General features: G+C 44.2%; 1 protein-coding gene across 2 annotated transcripts in view; it reads left to right on the plus strand.

Moving 5' to 3' along the window:
* Positions 1-20104, plus strand: part of HAUS8 (HAUS augmin like complex subunit 8) — a 121346-nt gene that overhangs the window by 83028 nt on the left and 18214 nt on the right. The window contains exons 4-6 of one of the 2 annotated variants that reach the window (XM_044270296.1): positions 7166-7277; positions 12799-12909; positions 13901-13977. In XM_044270296.1, the coding sequence (XP_044126231.1) occupies positions 7166-7277; positions 12799-12909; positions 13901-13977 (300 nt within the window). Of the gene's footprint in view, positions 1-1732; positions 6938-7165; positions 7278-12798; positions 12910-13900; positions 13978-20104 lie in introns of those variants that run through there. The other variant, XR_006386925.1, reaches the window with a different exon arrangement.

Below are 20104 nucleotides of genomic sequence, written 5' to 3' on the forward strand. Positions count from 1 at the left end.
AGTGAAATCTGAGAAACCAGCCACTGGAGATAAAGGGAGTGAATTGGAAAGCTGTTACATTTGCTTAGTTAGGAACATAGAAAGAATAAAAAAATAACTTGGATAACCCCTTTAAGTCCTTAGTCTTCTGGCCTCCAGTCATATAATAGTGCAGTCTGTTTTTTTTTTTTGTTTTTTTTTGCCTTCCTTAAGAAAAATATAAAAATACTGTATACTCATTACAATCAGACTTAGGCTACTTTCACACTAGCGTTTTTCTTTTCCGGCGCTGAGTTCCGTCCTAGGGGCTCAAATCCGGAAAAGAACTGATCAGTTTTATCCTAATGCATTCTGAATGGAGAGTCCGTCCCTCAGGATGTCTTCTGTTCAGTCTTTTTGACTGATCAGGCTTTTCAGAAAAACGTAGCATGCAGTATTTTTACCTCCGGCCAAAAATCCTGAACACTTTGACTGAACGCCTGATCAGGCTTTTTTCCCATTGACTTGCATTGTGTTCAGTCAAAACGGATCCGCCTTTTGCATGTTAAACCCAATGCATTTTTCCATTGTGATCGAAAGCCTGATCAGGATTCAAATGTAATCAGTTTTCACACGTTTTTCCGGATCCGGCGGGCAGTTCCGGTGTCGGAATTGAACGCCGGATTCAAACAACGTGAAAGTAGCCTTATTGAGTTTTCTGGTTTTTGCCTACTGTAAATTCTTCAAATTGCTTTCTGAGGAGTTTGTCATCTCAGAGACAATAGGTGCAACAAATAAGGGGGTGTTCATCCGCGTTAATACTCCCTACTGTTTATTACATCACATGGTGGGGACTGAGCTACAGATGTAGCAGGGTTAACACACAAATTTCTTAACTCATCCCGTTATCTTGAAACAAAAGCCATTAAAAAGTAATTGAAAGTGTTTTTTCTCAATGCATTTAGTTTAGATAACACGTCTCATAAAGCATGTGTGTCAAAGAGGACCTTTCATGGGTCCAGACATTATGAAATAAGTAGCAGGTTATGTAGGGCATAGAGCAGGGATCTAAGAGCGCTTACTATTTTGTCTGGGCGCCGCTCCGTTCTCCCGGCTGGTATGCTAATGAATAGAAGCGATACATGGAGGAGGAGACTGCCCTGTTTCTCAATGGGCGTCTCCTCCTCCGTGGCTGTAGCACGGTCCAATCAGAGAGGAGAGCATCACAGCCAGGGAGAAAAAAACCTCACCTTCTTCCTGGCTGTGACGCTCTCTGCTGTGATTGGACCGTGCTACAGCCACGGAGGAGGAGACGCCCATTGAGAAACAGGGCAGTCTCCTCCTCCCTGTACCGATGCTATTCATTAGCATACCAGCCGGGAGAACGGAGCGCTGCCCACAAACTAGTAAGCAATATTACATCTCTGCTCTATGCCCTACATATCCTGCTACTTATTTCATAATGTCTGGACCCATGAAAGGTCCTCTTTAACTCTACTACATCTGTAATAAATTCCATGGCTCTCAGTTACTGCTGGATTGTTGGAGAGTAAGGGGGGTTACCCTTGGTTGTAGAGCTTAGTGTGATGGGTTGGGAGTATTTATAAATTAGATTTTTGTGTCTCATACCATTTTTTCCCCCCTCGCCTATGACAGCACCCATGGATAGCATCCGCCCCCTTCCTCAGGACAGGAAACAGGAAGCACAGCCTCTTCAAAAGGGAGGTACAACCCCCATCATGCCAGTTCTGTTTCCTGTCCTAAGGGACAGGGTGGATGCACAGCATTTAGAGCGGAGCTGCGGGAGCCCCTTGGTTGATACCCGTGGGAGGAGGGCCTACCCGAGCGGCGTAAGTCTTCTTCGGAAGCCGCTGCTGAAGTCTGGACACTTGGACTCCCCTCTCGTCCGGTCACTCCCCCGTCGGGGCTGCTTTCTGTATCCCCGGCTTGGCGAACCTCTACGGCTGCCGCTGGCGTTCGCGCGGCGCAGTCACTTCCGGGTTGGTCAGGCCGGCGCTGACGTCATTAGTCGGCGCCGGATCCTGGCCTCCGGCTTTCAGCAGTGGGAGGAGGCGTGGCCTTGGACCGGATGGGGAGGATGCCGGTGCGCGCCCGGCAAGTTCAAATCCAGCCAGCTCTCACTGCAGGCTGGTGTTTTGGCCTGCAGTGATCTCCATTGATGAAAGCCAGTGGCAGAAAATGGAGCCCACACAGCGCGCGGAACCCACTGAAACCACCAACGAATCCTCGGTGCCGGTGGGGGTAATAGGGGCGAATGCCCTGCCTTTCCATTTATCTCAGAACCTGATAGTTGTCTTTGTTTCGTGTATTGAGACTTCCAAAGAGAGAAGGGGGTCAAGGTCCAAGGAGCGGGGCTGCGCTATTTGCAAGAGTAAGCTACCGTCCGGTTGGGGCAAACCTGCATGCCAGGCCTGCGTGGGCAAATTATTGGAGGATGAGGCCCCTTCTCTCTTATCAAGCCTAAAAAGATTATTAAGGATGAGGTTAAAGAATCAGTAAAAGAATCCTTGAGTAATCTGCTTGAAGATTGCCCTAGCACTTCCGCTGCTGTCTCTGTTCCCGCTTCCAGTGATCAGGAGTTGTTATCGGGATTAGAGGAGGAGGGGGAACTTCCGTCCTCGGATCATTCCCAGGACGAGCAGCTGGCAGGGAGACCCTTGTTCCTCCCAGAGAACATTAATTCCCTAGTTGGGATCGTCAGGGCAACTATGGGGCTTGATGACCAAGCAGAACCCCAGTCCATGAGGGATTCCATGTTCGAGGGCCTAGGTCCCAGAAGACTAAAATGTTTTGATGTGCATGAAAACATAACTTCGGTTATTAAGAATGAATGGAGCAGGCCGGATAGAAAATTTTTCGTGCCTTCTGCCTTAAAAAGGAAGTATCCCTTTGAGGACAAAGCCTCAGCTGATTGGGATAGAGCCCCAAAACTGGATGCTCCGGTAGCGAAGATTTCTAAGAGAGCAGCCCTCCCGTTTGAAGACTCGGGAACTCTAAAAGATGCAATGGACAGAAGAGCCAAGGTCTATTTAAAGAAGAACTGGGAGGCGACGGCTGGCTCTTTCAGGCCCGCTATAGCCGCCACTTCTGTTGCCAGGTCTTTAAAGGTCTGGATGAAAGAGATGGAGGAACAGATGAAGAAGGGAGCGCCCGTGGAACAACTTCTCTCGTCATTCCCAACTCTGTATAGTGCCATTGACTTCTTAGCAGATGCCTCAGTGGACTCCCTGAAGCTGTCAGCGAGAGCCGCAGCTCTTTTGAATTCCGCCCGTAGGGCGATTTGGTTAAAGGATTGGAAAGGAGACGCAGGGTCAAAGGCGAAATTGTGTGCTATTCCCTGTCAGGGGGAATTTCTTTTCGGGCCCACGTTGGACGATCTGCTGGAAAAGGCTTCTGACAGAAAAAAGGGTTTCCCTTCTATTCATCAGCAGCCTCCTAAGAAGCCCTTTCGTTCTCAGTCTGCCAGGTTTAACTTCAAGAGAAGAGAAACTCCCAGGCAGTCTGGTAATGCGGCCAGAAGGAGCAAAGGTTTTCTTTTTTCAGGTGGAGAGGCCTCTAAAAAGCCTCCGCAATGACGCCAGGTCCCCGGTTGGAGGTCGTCTCTCCCTCTTCGCAGAGCAATGGCGGAAGATCTCGAACAGCCACTGGATCCTTTCAATCATTTCACAGGGCTATTGCCTGAACTTCCTGAGAACTCCTCCAGAAAGGTTCGTTTTGACGGACTATCGCTCCAGCCCAGAGAAGCTAGAAGCATTGCGTCTGGAAATTTCAGATTTACTAAAGAAAAGGGTCCTGCAGGAGGTTCCAGCTCAAGAGAGGGAGAGGGGCTATTATTCGACACTTTTTCTTGTAAAGAAGCCGAATGGCACCTTCCGTACCATAATAAATCTGAAGCTGCTCAACAAATACCTGGTGTACGAGAGATTTCGTATGGAGACTATCAGTTTCATAATCCCGAATTTATTCCTGGGCTGCTACATGGCGACCCTGGACTTCAGGGACGCTTATTACCACGTCCCAATCCATCCCAGTCACCAGAAGTACCTGAGGGTAGCAGTTCAGTTCCCGGACAGACTCCTACACGTACAGTTTCGGGCCCTGCCGTTTGGGTTGTCTCAGGCACCCAGGCTTTTCACGAAGATTGTAGCAGAGATGATGGCTCATCTGAGGGAGAAGGATCTGATTGTCATTCCCTATCTAGACGATTTCCTCCTTCTCTCTTGGGAACCGGATCAATTAATCGAAGGGATTTCCTGGGTCAGGGAGGTGCTGGTAAAGTTGGGTTGGGAGTTAAATATCCAGAAATCCAATCTTGTGCCAAGCCAGATATGCACCTTTCTGGGGCTGCTCCTGGACTCCCAGAAGCAAATGTGTTTTCTTCCAACACAGAAAGTCTCTCTGCTAGTCTCCAGGGTTCAGGACATTGTGACTCGCCGTTCCATCTCTCTAAGAGAGGCTATGTCAGTTCTGGGCCTAATGACGGCCGCAATCCCGGGGGTAGAATGGGCCCACTTCCACTCGCGGTCACTTCAGCTGCAGATCCTGGGAGTTTGGGACAAAGATCCCCTATCCTTGGATTCTCTCTTCTCCCTTTCAACTCAAACGATAAAAGATCTAGAATGGTGGACGGTGCCTTCCAACCTTCAAAAAGGTGTCCCTTGGTCAAGGCAGGATCCCCTCTCTCTGACTACAGACGCAAGTCCTTGGGGTTGGGGAGCTCATACAGATTCTCTACTTCTGCAGGGACAGTGGAATCAGGAGATAGTTCCAAGTCTCACAACTTCAAGGAACTTCTAGCGATCCTCATGGCCTTGAAAAAGAGCCTCCACCTTTTAAAAGGCAGAAATGTTCTGATCTACTCAGACAACATGACGGCAGTAGCTCATATCAATCGTCAAGGGGGGACCAGATCTCCAGATCTAATGTCTCTCACCAGGGATATTTTCGAAATAGCAGAGGGTTTCCTTCCATCGATCAGGGCAGTACACTTAAAGGGAAGGGAGAATGTGACGGCAGATTTTCTGAGCAGGCATTGTGTTCGGCAGGGGGAATGGTCCCTAAATCAACAGGTTTTCAGCGACATTGTGGCTCTTTGGGGTCTCCCGGTGGTGGATCTCTTTGCCACAAGGGAAAACAGAAAAGTGGAAAGGTTCTTCTCTCTATCCCCACTAGAGCGGCCCACTGCAGTGGACGCATTGGCCCAATCATGGAGAGTAGGCCTCCTGTACGCCTTCCCTCCTATAAAGCTACTCCCGAGAGTCCTGAAGAAGATTCGGGAGAAGGCCCTAGTAATTACTATAGCCCCCTTTTGGCCCAGGAGGGTCTGGTTTTCCTGGCTAAGGAGGATGTGTCAGTAGCAGATCCCTGGGTACTTCCCGTCTTCCCGGGGCTACTAGTACAGGGGCCGTTACTTCATCCACAGTTGGAGAGTCTGCACTTGACAGCCTGGCTGTTGAGAGGCAGATCCTAGAGATGAAGGGTCTTTCCGGGGAAGTGATAGACACACTTTTGTCCAGCAGGAAAGCTGTTACCTCTAAGATCTATTTGAGGGTTTGGAGGGCCTTCCTTCGATTTGCAAATAAGCCAGTTAATGTCTTGGAACCCCCGGAGTTGCCTCTAGTCCTGAGCTTCCTCCAGGAAGGCTGGAATAAGAAACTGAGGCCTAGTACTTTAAAGGTCCATATCTCTGCCTTAAGTGCTCTCTCTGAGTATAAGTTAGCAGACCACCCCTGGATTAAAAGATTTGTAGTTGCAATCTCAAGACTTGCTCCCGTCCAGAAGTCCAGAGTTCCCCCCTGGGATTTAAATCTAGTCCTGTCTGCCTTAACCGGAGATCCCTTTGAGCCCATTGAGGACATCCCAATTAAGATCTTAACCTATAAATTAGTTTTCTTGCTAGCCATTACTTCAGCTAGAAGAGTGAGTGAGATTTCGGCCTTCTCTATCGAGAAACCGTATCTTAATATTTTAGAAGATAGGGTTATTTTATCTCCTGACCCTGCCTTCCTTCCAAAGGTTTCATCATCCTTTCAACGGTCTCAGGATATAGTTTTACCTTCCTTCTGTTCCTCACCCAAGAATCAGAAGGAGAGGGAATTTCATTGCCTCGATGTTAGAAGGTGTCTAATTCAATACCTTTCTGCCACTCAGGACTGGAGGTCGTCCTCTAAGCTTGTGGTTTCCTTTCAGGGACAGAAGAAGGGCTCCCCTGCTTCCTCTCAGTCCATTGCCAGGTATATAAAACAGGCCATTTATCTGGCATATTCCTCTAAAGGGGTTCCTCCTCCTGCCGGGTTTGGAGCACACTCAACGAGAGCAGTGTCTACATCCTGGGCAGAAAGAGCTTCCGCTTCTATTGACCAGATTTGCAGAGCGGCTACATGGAGTTCTGCTCATACCTTCTTTAAGCACTATAGGCTGCAGCTTCCTTCACAGGAAGGTTTAGAGTTTGGGCGTAAAGTCCTCCAAGCAATTGTCCCACCCTAGATAATCTCGCCTAGATATCCATGGGTGCTGTCATAGGCGAGGGGGGAAACATGTGATTACACTTACCGGTAATTGTTTTTCCTTGAGCCTGTGACAGCACCCGCCTAATTCCCTTCCAAAAAAAAATAATTATTAAATAAATAAGATAAAAAGAGACAAAAGGAAAAAAAAAAAAAAAAAAAAAAAAAAAATATATATATATATATATATATATAATATTTTTATATTTATATATAGAAAGAGATATTTACGTGTGTGTTTGTATGTACTTCTATATACACACGGATATAAGCGTTTGTTCTGTTGTAGATTTGTGGTGTAGTTTTTGTCTCCTTAGTTCTTGGAATAGGACTGGCATGATGGGGGTTGTACCTCCCTTTTGAAGAGGCTGTGCTTCCTGTTTCCTGTCCTGAGGAAGGGGGCGGATGCTATCCATGGGTGCTGTCATAGGCTCAAGGAAAAACGATTACCGGTAAGTGTAATCCCATATTTTTTTATTACAGTTACATCAGAATAGCAACATTATTGGTAAATTTCTTTTACTGTTCAATGGTGTGCACTGATGATTTCTACATGGATTTCTATATTGGAATGGTATATTTTCCAATATTGTTTGGATATCAACATTTTGCATCACCCGCTGTATGTCTTTGCAAAACGGGATTTCATATTTTTAGCGTTTTCTTATTTCTATATTTAGAATAATGTTGCAAACACAACACCGTTACAAGCTGGAAAAAGCCAAGAAAAAAGTGGAAGCAATACTCCCACTCGTAGATCTGTGTTACCACCACGGTTAAAAGCTCCTTCAGGTATGTGAAGTTGTCTAAACCTGAAATGACATTGTGTGCTGTATGCGTTTTTTGGGGCCCCGTAAAAATGAATGGGTCCTGGTAGGATCTGCAAACAATAGTTGGGGGAATGCACCTTAACACTGAGGGGCAGTGCCCTGGCAGATTTATATCCAATTCAGCAGCACCTGTAGTTAGGTAAAGGACACACTCTGCAGTGCATGTGCTGTCCGTTCCGTGTGTTTGCTGAATCAGCATTGATCCATGTAATTTGGCGTACATAAATAGGCCTGTGGTGTAAATAAACATATATCACTGAGCAAAAATACCAACCCCATGCACAAAGTTATGACTGTATGAAATCACATCTGCATTAAATAGTCAATATCAATAAAACACACAATACAAGAACAGATAAAAACAGATGCAAACCAATGACACTGAGGCCTAGTAAGGTTGGTCCACCCTGTATATTAAAAGGCAGCAATGTCTAACATTGGACAAGAACATAAAGCAGGGGTGCACAGCCCATGGGCCGCATGATCGGCTGTGTTTCTGCCCACAGTGCTGGACCACAAAGCATTACAGCTCCTACTCCCGCACTGTAGCAGGAGCAGGACGGGTCCCCGGCTGTCAGTGAGCGCGAGGGAGCCAAGGAGAAGGCAGATGTTTATCAGCACTTCTGCCTTCTCAAATAGGTGAGCGGCACACTAAGCTGGGTGAACCCGGTTTGGGGGCAGAGGAGTGCAGAGCTGCAGGGTCAGGAGACCATGATCAGCTCTGCCTTGTACAGAGCTCCCACAGAAGGCTGGTTTCCCCTGTAACTGGGGCTCCTTTTGATGCCCCAGTTACAGTAGAAATAGTGCAAAAAAAAAAAATAGTCTGTGTCCCCAAAGGTCTTTCAATGACCTCTTGGGGACAAATTATGTGGAAAAAATTAAGTTAAATTATGAAAAAAATAAATTTTTTGAAAATACAAACACAAATCAAAGAAAAAAAGAAATAAAATATGATGTGGCAAATAAATATAAAATCATAAAAAGGAAAAATTGCTAAATACAAGTATTCACTGTCCCCTAACAGTCTTATGATCCCTTGGGGGATATGTTATGTGGAAAAAAATATATAAAAAAATAAAATTATAGAAAAAAAAAAAATAAATAACTAAATACAAATAAGAGAAAAAATTATAATGGCAAAATACAAGAGTGTCCATTGTCCCCCAACAGTCTTTCTGTGACCTCTTGGGGCACCTAATATTGAAATATATTTTTGCCACATAATAAGTAATAAACCAATTATAAAAAAAAAAAAAAGTACAATAAAATACAAATAAAAGTAAAAAATTAAAAGATAAGTGAAAAATTAACAAAAAGTGTCGGTGTCCCCCAAAGGTCTTTTTATGACCTCTTGGGGCAGGGCTGGCCAACCTGAGGCTCTCCAGCTGTTGCAAAACTACAACTCCCATCATTCCCGGACAGTCTAGAGCTATCAGCCTACAGCAGGGCATGGTGGGAGTTGTAGTTTTACAACAGCTGGAGAGCTGCAGGTTGGCCATGCCTTTCTTGGGGGATATTATTTGTAGTAGAAATATATATTTAAAATTAAGTTGAAAAAGATAAAGAATAATAAAATATATAAAAGAAAAAAACACAACAACCAAAACCGTTGCCATTATTGCCCCATTCACATGAAACTATACATATTTTATAACAAAACGACTGACACAAAATAGGGAACTATTTATAATAATTTGTTTTGGTGTCAGTTTGCATATTTAAAGAATAAGGAGCTATAGTTTGAAAAAAAAAAAAATTTTAAAAATGTTTTGTACAGTTTCCCCCAAATAAATCAAAAAAATAAATTAAGTGAAAAATTGTTGCAAACATTATTTTGGTAGTCCCAACACATAAAAATGTTACAACCGTTCAAACTACCACATGCGCTAAATCACAAAAAAAGGGTCTGTTCAGGCCTGGTTATTAAAGTGTTAACCAATAAGCGCTTTCCCCACTAGTAAAGAAAAATACTTACTGGCTATTACATGGCGCCTGTAACTGGCAGGAGGTGGTAATAACCAGGGAGCGCCGTCCTCTGCAGTGAAGGAAAGGGCTGATTTATGAATAGGAGACAGGAAATTAAAGGGGTTCTGCACTTTGTTTAATGATCTATATCCTCTGGATATATAATCAGCTTCTGATCGGCGGGGGTCTGACACCCGGGACCCCTGCCAATCAGCTGTTTGAGAAGGCAGAAGCGCCGCTGCTAAGCTCCATTCAAGTGAACAGAGCTTAGCCGCACCTAGGCCAGTGATACTAGTCGTGACGTCACTGGGCCTGTGGTAAACAGTGAGAAGGCCGCGGCGCTGCTGGATCGCTAATGCCTTCTCAAACAGCTGATCGGCGGGGGTCCCGGGTGTCGGACCCCCGCAGATCAGATGCTGATGATCTATCCAGAGGATAGATCATCAGTTAAAACAAACTGTAGAACCCCTTTAATGTTGCCACTTTTCCTGTAAAAATGTTTTTTAACACGTGCCTGCAGAATGGCCCCTGAAACAGAAGATTCATACTTACCTGCTTCATGCCGCCCCGACCCCCTCTGCCTCCATCTTCCGGTTCCTGCACTTTTACACCTGTCTGTGCATGGCCATGGTCACATACACCTCTCCAGTCAATGACACTCTTGTGGCCACATCAACGCTGAAGCCAGTGATTGGCTGGAGAGGAGCATCTGACCATAACCATGAACAGCCAAGTAAAAACAGCGCTGGGCGCAGGTACAGACGTGGACAAAATTGTTGGTACCCTTTGGTCAATGAAAGAAAAAGTCACAATGGTCACAGAAATAACTTTAATCTGACAAAAGTAATAATAAATTAAAATTCTATAAATGTTAACCAATGAAAGTCAGACATTGTTTTTCAACCATGCTTCAACAGAATTATGTAAAAAAATAAACTCATGAAACAGGCATGGACAAAAATGATGGTACCCCTAACTTAATATTTTGTTGCGCAACCTTTTGAGGCAATCACTGCAATCAAACGCTTCCTGTAACTGTCAATGAGACATCTGCACCTCTCAGCAGGTATTTTGGCCCACTCCTCATGAGCAAACTGCTCCAGTTGTGTCCGGTTTGAAGGGTGCCTTTTCCAGACTGCATGTTTCAGCTCCTTCCAAAGATGCTCAATAGGATTGAGGTCAGGGCTCATAGAAGGCCACTTTAGAATAGTCCAATTTTTTCCTCTTAGCCATTCTTGGGTGTTTTTAGCGGTGTGTTTTGGGTCATTGTCCTGTTGCAAGACCCATGACCTGCGACTGAGACCAAGCTTTCTGACACTGGCTAGTACATTTCTCTCTAGAATTCCTTGATAGTCTTGAGATTTCATTGTACCCTGCACAGATTCAAGACACCCTGTGCCAGACGCAGCAAAGCAGCCCCAGAACATAACAGAGCCTCCTCCATGTTTCACAGTAGGGACAGTGTTCTTTTCTTGATATGCTTCATTTTTTCGTCTGTGAACATACAGCTGATGTGCCTTGGCAAAAACTTCGATTTTTGTCTCATCTGTCCACAGGACATTCTCCCAGAAGCTTTGTGGCTTGTCAACATGTAGTTTGGCATATTCCAGTCTTGCTTTTTTATGATTCGTTTTCAACAATGGTGTCCTCCTTGGTCGTCTCCCATGTAGTCCACTTTGGCTCAAACAACGACGGATGGTGCGATCTGACACTGATGTTCCTTGAGCATGAAGTTCACCTTGAATCTCTTTAGAAGTCTTTCTAGGCTCTTTTGTTACCATTCGGATTATCCGTCTCTTAGATTTGTCATCAATTTTCCTCCTGCGGCCACGTCCAGGGAGGTTGGCTACAGTCCCATGGATCTTAAACTTATGAATAATATGTGCAACTGTACTCACAGGAACATCTAGTTGCTTGGAGATGGTCTTATAGCCTTTACCTTTAACATGCTTGTCTATAATTTTCTTTCTGATCTCTTGAGACAGCTCTTTCCTTTGCTTCCTCTGGTCCATGTCGAGTGTGGTACACACCATATCACCAAACAACACAGTGATTACCTGGAGCCATATATATAGGCCCAATGGCTGATTACAAGGTTGTAGACACCTGTGATGCTAATTAGTGGACACACCTTGAATTAACATGTCCCTTTGGTCACATTATGTTCTGTGTTTTCTAGGGGTACCATCATTTTTGTCCATGCCTGTTTCATGAGTTTATTTTTTTACATAATTCTGTTGAAGCATGGTTGAAAAACAATGTCTGACTTTCATTGGTTAACATTTATAGAATTTTAATTTATTATTACTTTTGTCAGATTAAAGTTATTTCTGTGACCATTGTGACTTTTTCTTTCATTGACCAAAGGGTACCAACAATTTTGTCCACGTCTGTAAGTATAACTCTTTGGTTTCAGAAGCCATGCTGCAAGAACTTGTAAAAAAATCATTTTTACTGGGAAATCCCTGCTAGATATTCAGGTCTGTTTCTGGGAACAAGTGTTCATACTTGGCTGGTATAATCATGCCGCACACCTCTGTGTAATCAGGGATGTGCTACTGATAATTAATATAACTTAATGAAGGAGGAATGACTAATAGCGATCATTCCTCCTCAGTCACTTTAATGATGCAAATAGGCGCCAATGAACATTTATTTATTTATTTGTGGCCTCTTGAAATAGAGCAATGTGACAATGCGTCCCTCAGACCAAAAAAGGTTGTGCACCCCTGACATAAAGCATTGTGATAGAAATCTAACCATGTCCCCTCAGGTAATATAAATAATGATATAGCACTAAGTAAATATCCATGAAGCATTCGAATGGTAACAAAGTTATATCGACCAAACAGGATGCCCAGAAGATCCAGTGTTTAATGTCTGAATGCTGGAAGTCCACTCAGTATACTGTGGGAGCCATGGAGCTGTGGCGAACACAAAAGAGGAGAGGCGCTCATAGGGTAGTAGGTCTAATGCTTGAAGAGAGGTGTTAGATTATGCGGCTCACCTTTTATGTTTTGGGCAGGCATAGGCACAACACTAGTGAATGCATGTAGACACAATGAGTGGGTGCTGCCGGTGTCTTCAAATCCTCAGGCCATGGGGTAGCCAACCCTCCGGTGAGAGTAAACAGAACGGATAAAAGGATGCAGACAATAGGGAGGGCCTGCACCACTTGGACACCTCCTGGTGCAAACACGACCAGAATGGTAACCTTGGCGACCACACATTTCGGAATATTGATAATCCTTTTTCAATTCTTGATGTTACGAGCACGGTGCTCTGGTGCAAGGAAAAATAAATAAATCCCCCTTGTTGGACAAAGCATAAAATGCTGAGAAAACAGTGTGCAACACTTAGTAAATGATGCAAAGCATTCATGCAAAATGCATTAAAAAAAAGGTGACGCATTTTCAATACTAAATCTGCCCTACTGTGCACTTTTTGTTCCTGACTGAAAATGTAATGCTTTAGTATTTATTACGTTATTCCATGTTATTCTATGTCTTACTTTGTAGCAACACCTAATGTAGCAGATGGAAGTTCTTCCTTTAAAGAGGACCTACAGTCTACTTTATTGGATGGCCACAAGATTGCACGTCCAGAACTTGACGTCTCTCTTATAAATGGTCAGTACAATGTGCTGTATGTTGTTTACTACAATTATTTATTTTTGTAACATATATTTTACATGAACTGCTCAAGCTCTTTTATCCTCTTAAGACCTCTTGCACACGAACATGTGCGCCCCGTTCCCGTATTGCGGACCCGCAATACACGGGTGCCGTTCCGTGGGAATTCTGCATCACGGATGCGGACCCATTCTCTTCAATTGGTCCGCAAATCCGGAGATGCGGAATGGTGCAGAACGGAACCCTACGGAAGCACCATGGAGTGTTTCCGTGGGGGGTTTCGTCCCATACTTCCGTTCCGCAAAAAGATAGAACATGTCTTATCTTTTTACGGAACGGTCGGATCGCGGACCCATTAAAGTGATGGGATCCGCTGCAGCTGCCCCACGGACTGTGCTCGTGCATTGCGGCCCGCATTTTGCAGGCCGCAGCACGACCATGGGGCGCACACGTTCGCGTGCAAGAGGCCTAAAACAGTTTAATGTAAATGCCTTGCCTATATGATGTACATCTTCTGTTCCAATGCGATCAACAGCGGGAACCCAAGGGTGACTCCGAGGAATCTTATCCTAGACGTTTGAAGGGGTTTTCCCACAAAATAAACCTGTTACCTATCCTATGGATAGGGAATAAGTATCTGATCACTGGGGATCCAACCCCTCACTGTGGCAGATAGCTGAGTAACAACACTCTTGTGAGTACAACATGCGTGTGGTTAATCTGCTGCTTCGTTCAAGCAGGGACACTGGACCCCCGTTCTTTTGATCAGTGATTGGACACCCAACAATTAGATAAGTTTTAATTGTGGGATAACCCCCCATTTAACCCCCTAGATGCCACAATCAATAGCAATCACTTGGCTGCTGTCTACACTAAGTGAACTTCTCCAGTTGGCTTGTGGCCTGGGGTTTAAAGAGCAGTCACTGTAATTGTTTTAATATGTGTCTTTATTTTTATTTTTTATTTTTTTGTTCCTCCCACAACTCAGATAAAACAATGCAAAAACTAACCCAAAAGTCCCTATCAACATCAGAACATAGAAGACCTAAGAAAGAGTCTACCTCCGTAAGTGATTATATAAAGTATGGATGGAAACACTACTGGAAATAACTGAACATGGTAGCTTCTATGCATGCAGTGTGGTATAAATGAAAACTTTTATTGCAGATATGAATACAATTGTTGACATTTAGTGTGTATATTCATGTTAAGTCAGGGCTTAGATAGAAATTAGTGTGCCCTTGGCTTCCCTTATAGTAATGAGGCCCCTAGTATAAGCCGTATGAACAAAGACAATGTTCTAAAATGAGAGGTCTCCTGCACATGTGAATACATATTAGATTTAGCGGTGTTTAAGACTGCATCCACACCACAGGGAAAAACGGACATGTGATGTGCATTTTTTTTTTAACGGACATCACATGTCTGTTTTAAGACCAATGGTAGTCTATGGGGTTATTCACACGGCCGTTTTTCAGTGAAAAACGGACGTAAAAAAATCGAACATTTTCTATCTTGTCCGTTTTTCACTGACAGGCTGCCCCCATACAATTGAATGGTTCCATTTTTAACGTCCGTCTCTCAGAAAGGCATCGGTGAAATAAACATCCGTTAAAAATGTCCGTCATGTGCATATAGCCTTACTTGCTTTCTGTCATCAGTGCAAACTAAAAAAAAATAGCACTGTTAAAGGTTATAAATACCTTTTTAGAGGCATTTTTTTTACTGAAATGCATGCATTTTTGTGACAAGGTTTTATAAAACAAATGTTGCTTTGTTTGACTTCTGCAGCTTCTATGTATCAAAATACATAGGCAGCTGCCAATGCTATTCACAGTCAAAATATGTCAGAGAGCTTGTCTGCTGGATTTTCTCCAACCCCTCTTTCTCTTTTCCTGATGGTCATCCAAGCTGATTTCTTACCAAATCAAAGTTCCATCGCTATTAAAATCAGCATTAGAATGGCACATAATGTGCTGGGAAAGCCTGGATATTCTACACGGATAGCAAAATTAAGAGGTAGGGTATAGGTGTAAGGCCTCCTGCACACGACCGATGTGTGCACCCGTGGCCGTTGTCCCGTTTAACGTGTTTTTCTGCGGTACCATTGACTTTCAATGGGTCCGTGGAAAAATTGGAAAATGCACCGTTTGGCAGCCGCATCCGTGATCTGTGTTTCCTGGCCGTGAAAAAAATAGGACCTGTCCTATTTTTTTCACGGACCCGTTCAAGTCAATGGGACCGTGAAAAATCACGGATGCACACAAGATTGTCATCCGCGTCTGTAATCCGTGTCCGTTTTTTCCTATCATTTCAATGGCAAACTTGACTTAGATTTTATTTTTTTTTTTCATTTTTCATGTCCGTGGATCCTCCAAAAATCACGGAAGACCCACGGAAGAAAAAACTGGCACGGATCACGGTACAACGGAACCATTTTTTTGCGGGACGTTAAAAAATACTGTCGTGTGCAGGTGGCCTAATGCTGATTGTTGTGTTATTGTAATGCAGAAACTGTAACATGTTATTCTACATTTGTGTACACATGCACAAACTATAAGGGTATATTTGCAAGCAAAGACTCAGTGTGAAAAGACCATATAGAGACTTGCAGATTTTACAATCTGCACAGATAACTGAACTCACCACAATGACAGATAACAGTCCAAACTGTTTTATTTGGCAAAACAATGGATCAGCTGTTTCCTGGAGATCAGAAAACTGTACTTGTTTAGCCTTTACTTATGCTTAAAGGGATTGTCCAGTCTTTTGTAAGTGATGGCCTATCTTCAGGCTAAGCCATCACTAGCTGATCAGTGAGTGTCTGACACCCACCACCGATCAGCTCATAACTGCAGCCCTGTCAACTACAATGTTGACAGTGCTGTGTACTTCTGGCACAGACTTCCAGTGACGCAACTACACAAAACAGCTGATCGGCAGCTAGTAATGGCGTAACCTGAGGATAGGTCATCTCTTAAAATAGACATTACAACCCCTTTAACCACCTAACAGTTTCGTCCGTGCTCTGTTCGGGCTTTGAGAAAAGCACTTATCAGTTCATCCCAAGCATAGCTTGTGCAGTAGGGTGAGGGGAGGAGGGCTATTTTAGCTGCTCTTATGTCAGGATTGGTAACGCCTAGAAATATAGGCAATTAACTCGGGACATATAGCGGTTAGACATTGAGTCGGGAGACTTTTACTTTTAGCTACTTTCACTGCTAACCCAATTTCTGACAGCGATATCCTTCAATGTAGTGAAGATAATGCTGTGATTCTGTTCCTGTTTGAAAGCTTGGAATGCCAAACAAAATTAGGCCCATATCTCTAGCCGCTACAAATCCTGATATATGAGCAGCTAAAGTAGCCCCCCCCCCCCCCCCCTTCCTCCTCTTCATTCTGGAGGAGGAAGATGTCGGGGGTAGTTGGGTAGCGGACAGCCTGCAGGGGGGAAGAAAACAATATGTATACATTTAGTATTACCATATTGATACTGACCCACAGAATAAAATTACCATGTTACTTATACCCCACAGTGAATGCTGTAAATAAATACTACAAAATAATGTTAAAATTGCAGTTTTCTTTTTCTTTCCTCTAAAAATTAAATAAGAAGTTATTTAATACACTATATGCACCCAAAATGGTTCCTAAAAAATACAACTTATCCCACAAATGCAAGAACATCTTTAGAAAAAAAAGTTTTAAAAGTTATGACTGCTGGAACATAAAGGGGGGGAAATGTTACTGGTCCTTAAGGCTAAAATTGGTTATGTCACTAAGGGGTTAAAAAAAACAATTGTGTTCCCTGAGTTGTGCACCACCTATATTTACTTCAGACATATATATAAAAAATCTACAATAAAAAAGTGACATTTTCGGGAGGGTTTTTCCAATTTTAATGCGATTGTTAGGCTACATGCACACGACAGTGAAAAAAAAGTCTGTTAAAAAGTGACACACTGTCTGTTTTTCATGGCCATTTTGCATTAGTGTGTGTATCCATTTTCTGGCCGTGTGTCCGTTTTTAATGTCCGTTTTGCATCAGTTAAAAACGGACATAAAAAATGGATGAATTTGATTGGCAGTTATTTCTAGACCCACCCTTCTGAGAACATCCGCAGGATAGTAGGCCCCCAGCTAAAATAATGTCCCCCGTAGTGTAGGATTTTTTACTGTCCCCACCTGTAATAATGTCCCCCATGTAAGCCCCCTGGTAAAATACTGGGTGCCAGTATTTTACCAGGGGGCTTACATGGGGGACATTATTACAGGTGGGGACAGTAAAAAATCCTACACTACGGGGGACATTATTTTAGCTGGGGGCCTACTATCCTGCGGATGTTCTCAGAAGGGTGGGTCTAGAAATAACTGCCAATCAAATTCATCCATAGTGCATGGTTTATTTATTTTTTACTGCCCCCAGCTTTAATAATGCCCGCAATATAGTCCCCCATCTTAAATAATGTCCCCCATAGTGTAGAAATTTTATTTTAATGTCCCCACCTCTAATAATGCTCCCAATGTAGTCCCCCATCTTAAATAATGTCCCCCATAGTGTAGGAATTATTTTTTTAATGTCCCCAGCTTTAATAATGCCCCCATAGTGTAGAATTTTTATTTTTTTATGTCTCCATCTTAAATAATTTCCCCCATGGTTTAAATAATGCCCCCATAGTGGCCCACCGCAGTTTTATTTTATTTTTTGATTTTACACAAAAAAAGAACACCTTACCTTATCCACTTGCTCGCGCTGCAGCAGTCTCTTCACAGAACAGGACCTGCCGAAGGTGCGCTATGGCACGCATATCGCAGGTCCTGCTCAATGAAGAGAGAAGAGACTGCTGCACCACGAGCAAGTGGATGGGGTGAGTTGTTTGGGGTTTCTTTAACCCCTGAATGGCCTGGGTAAAGTGTACCCGTTTTTTAACGGCCGTTAGACGGGTGCACTCCTGTCAATCGGCCGTTAAAAACTTCTTCTTCCTGCCTCAGGACACAATGCAGGGGCATGAGGTGTACTGAAGCGAATGGGATAAGCAATGCAGTAACCAGCTTCCTCCACCACACAGTAAGGCCGAATGCACACGGCCGTGTTCCGTGGCCGAGTGCGGGCAGTGGAAACTCGGCCGAGTGCAGGCCGTGGAAACCCGGCCAGGATTCCTGCTGACTGCTGGAGCGCACTGCGTCATGGGTTGCTATGACGCCGTGCGCTTCATGCAGCCGCTGCTGGACAGTAATACACTAGTATAGTGTATTACTGTCCAGCAGCGACTGCATGAAGCGCACGGCGTCATAGCAACCCATGACACCGTGCGCTCCAGCAGTCAGCAGGAATCCCGGCCGGGTTTCCACGGCCGCGGAACACGGCCGTGTGCATTCGGCCTTACTGTGTGGTGGAGGAAGCTGGTTACTGCATTGCTTATCCCATTCGCCTCAGTACACCTCATGCCCCTGCAAATCTCAAGTTGATGACCTATCCCAATCCTAAGCCATCAATATAAAAGTACCAGAAAATCACATTAAATGTCTGTTGGTGATACCTCTTTAAAAGTGCACTAAAAGAAATACCAGTCACGTTGAGGAATAAAATAAGTTACATATTTGTAGGGGAAGAGTATCCATATGGGAATCGGCACTGCTAGAATCCAAAATAGAAGGGAGAAACACGCAAGACTGTTGCACAGTAGATGGATCATTGTGTCCTGAGGCAGGAAGAAATTCTAGTTCAGTGTGGTTGAGAGAAATAAGGTAGCTTTTGTAGTATCACCAGCCTCTACACACTTGCCAAAGCAATTACTAAAAGAAGAAAAGAAGGTGTCACTGCTTTCTCCCTCACCCACTAGAACAGGTTATAAACATCAGTACTGTCCATACACATTAAGTTGATCAAAACTGATTATTTCAACCAAAATTATTATTATTTATTATTAAAGCGCCATTCATTCCATAGCGCTGTACATATGAGAAGAGGTATACATACATAATACAGACAATTGCACTAATCATAAACAAGACGAGTTACAAACTGGTACAGAAGGAGAGGGCCCTGCCCGTGAGGGATTACAATCTACATGGTATGGGAGAAGGACACAGTAGGTGCGGGTGAAGTTGGTCATGGCGGTATAGATGCAGCAGGGTCACTGGTTGTAGGCTTGTCTGAAGAGGTGGGTTTTTAGGTTTCTTTTGAAGGATTCCACTGTAGGTGAGAGTCTGATATGTTGGGGTAGCGAGTTCCAGAGTATGGGGGATGCACGGGAGAAATCTTGGAGTCGATTGTGGGAAGAGGCGATAAGAGGAGAGAAGGAGGTCTTGTGAGGATCAGAGAGTGCGTGTGGGGGTGTATCGGGAAAGTAGCTCAGAGATGTAGGGAGGGGACAGGTTATGGACGGCCTTGTATGTATTTGTTAGTACTTTGAAGTGAATTCGCTGGGCAATGGGGAGCCAGTGAAGGGATTGGCAGAGGGGACAGGCAGAGGAGTAATAGGGTGAGAGGTTAGTCGGGCAGCAGAGTTGAGGATGGAGGGGTGCGAGAGTGCTAGATGGAGGCCCACGGAGGAGAGTGTTGCAGTAGTCTAGGCGGGAGATGATGAGGGCATGTACAAGCATTTTCGCAGATTCAAAGTTAAGGAAAGCGCGGATGTGGGAGATGTTTTTGAGATGGAGGCGCAGGTGGTAGAAAGGGCTTGGATGTGCGGTTGGAAGGAAAGGCGAAGAAGCGAAAGGCGAAGAAGGATAATATAGAAGATAGAAATTGTGTGATTCTTAATAGTAAGGTGGTGATGTCTGGACCAGAGAGGTATATTTGTGTGTCGTCAGCATAAGAGTGGTACTGAAAACCATGGGACTCTATGAGCTGTCCCAGGCCAAAAGTATAGCTAGAGAAGAGCAGGGGTCCTAGGACAGCGCCTGGCGGGACATCAACAGAGAGGGAATGATACGAGGAGGTGGTGTGGGAGACGTCCGGTCTGTGAGGTATGATATGATCCAGGAGAGGGCCAGGTCAGTGATGCCAAGAGATGAGCAAGTTTGCAACAGAAGGGAGTGGTCGACAGTGTCGAAGGCAGAGGACAGGTCAAGGAGAAGGAGGACAGAGTATTGTTTCTTGGTTTTGGCTGTTAGTAGGTCATTGGTGAATGTTCACTCATTGAAATTCAGCGACAATCGTTTTAACTGACCTATGACAGATCATTAT

The sequence above is a fragment of the Bufo gargarizans genome, chromosome 1 (genome assembly GCF_014858855.1).
Source record: "Bufo gargarizans isolate SCDJY-AF-19 chromosome 1, ASM1485885v1, whole genome shotgun sequence".
Taxonomy (NCBI): Eukaryota; Metazoa; Chordata; class Amphibia; order Anura; family Bufonidae; genus Bufo; species Bufo gargarizans.